Source organism: Cyprinodon variegatus, unplaced genomic scaffold (assembly GCF_000732505.1).
Source record: "Cyprinodon variegatus isolate N-32 unplaced genomic scaffold, C_variegatus-1.0 Scaffold133, whole genome shotgun sequence".
NCBI lineage: Eukaryota > Metazoa > Chordata > Actinopteri > Cyprinodontiformes > Cyprinodontidae > Cyprinodon > Cyprinodon variegatus.
In genome coordinates, this window is record NW_015150586.1 from 527,776 (window position 1) to 528,994 (window position 1,219).

At 45.7% G+C, this 1,219-nt stretch overlaps 1 protein-coding gene across 1 annotated transcript in view; it reads right to left on the minus strand.

The window, feature by feature from the left end:
- The window catches only part of kiaa1109 (KIAA1109 ortholog), a 91,287-nt gene that overhangs the window by 39,302 nt on the left and 50,766 nt on the right, over nucleotides 1-1,219 (minus strand). Inside the window, exons 45-46 of the mRNA XM_015376323.1 lie at nucleotides 820-1,004; nucleotides 569-744 (exon numbers count right to left, since the gene is read on the minus strand). Of these exons, the coding sequence (XP_015231809.1) occupies nucleotides 569-744; nucleotides 820-1,004 (361 nt within the window). The remainder of the gene's footprint in view (nucleotides 1-568; nucleotides 745-819; nucleotides 1,005-1,219) is intronic.

A 1,219-nucleotide genomic window follows, 5' to 3' on the forward strand; every position in this document is an offset into this window, starting at 1 on the left:
ATAGATTTGTAAAATAATCGTTAGTTCCAGCCATAGTTCTCTCAAAATCTGAGCTTTATTTTTAATTACTCACTAAAACGGTAAATGGGCCTGATAGTGACGCTTAAAGTATAATGTTCTCGCCTTAAACAACCTAAAAATGTACTTTTATTGAACAACAGCAACAGAAAAGTAAACTTTTAACTTAACTTGCTCTGTGAGCGCTAACCTGGAAGCTGCTTCTGCCGCAGTGCATGCTGGGACAGCTGTCAGTCAGCCAGGTAAAGAGGGAAGGACGAGAACAACATGGGGTCCGCTCTAAATCTGCTGCTCTTGTGAATTGGAACAGAACTAGAACTGATTACGTTTCACGAGCACATGAGAACGCACAAGTACACATATTGAGAAACGGCCTTAATGTTTTTTGTTTATCTGATCAGTTTATTTTCTCTGCCTTTGCTAATATGGTTGATTGATAAATAAGGTTGGTTTGGTGGCATTTTAATTTCCGTCTGTGTGTTTCAAACCTTTGCTATACCTCCTTTTTTAATGTTAGGTTTTATTAGTAAACATTGCGTCTTTATTCTACCTCCTGGATCGCTTGTTTTTCCGCTCTTTGGACGTATCTGAGTCCACAATGTCGGCTCTCAGACAGTCCAGGTTCCCAGAAAAGGACAGATGTTCTCCGAAATACATCTTGTAGCTGAGTGGGGTGGCGTCCTGGGCCTGGATACCCGTGTAGCTCAGCAGGGGTTTGAAAACAACCTGGAAAGAAGGAAAATTATCTGAATTCTCAGTATGTCAGGATCTGATATCTGGAGTGAGGAAGTGAGGGATCACCTGAGCGTCAGCCAGCTGGACGGCAGCAGGGCACTGGTTCCCCTCCTCGATGTCCATGATGTCCTCCTGGCTGGTGCTGTGCTGGGAGTGCTGGGAATGGGTGCCGTCCAGCGTGTTCTGGTCGCTGGACAGCACCGTGTTGAAGTCTGAGGCGGAGGGGATGGTGGGCAGGTTGCACATCCCAGCTGAGAACAGAGGGGGGGGGGGAAACCAGATCAGATCATCTCCAGTGTTCCCAGCAGGCCGGGCTGCAGCTTTAACGGTACATCGTCACTTTAAAGAAAACCTTTTTTCATTTATAAGCCAGATATTCCTTCTGATCGCATTTGTTTTACAGCGTCCTGCTGATGTAGCGTTTGTGTTGCTGCTCATGGATACAATTAGTCAGCGAGCTGGAGCA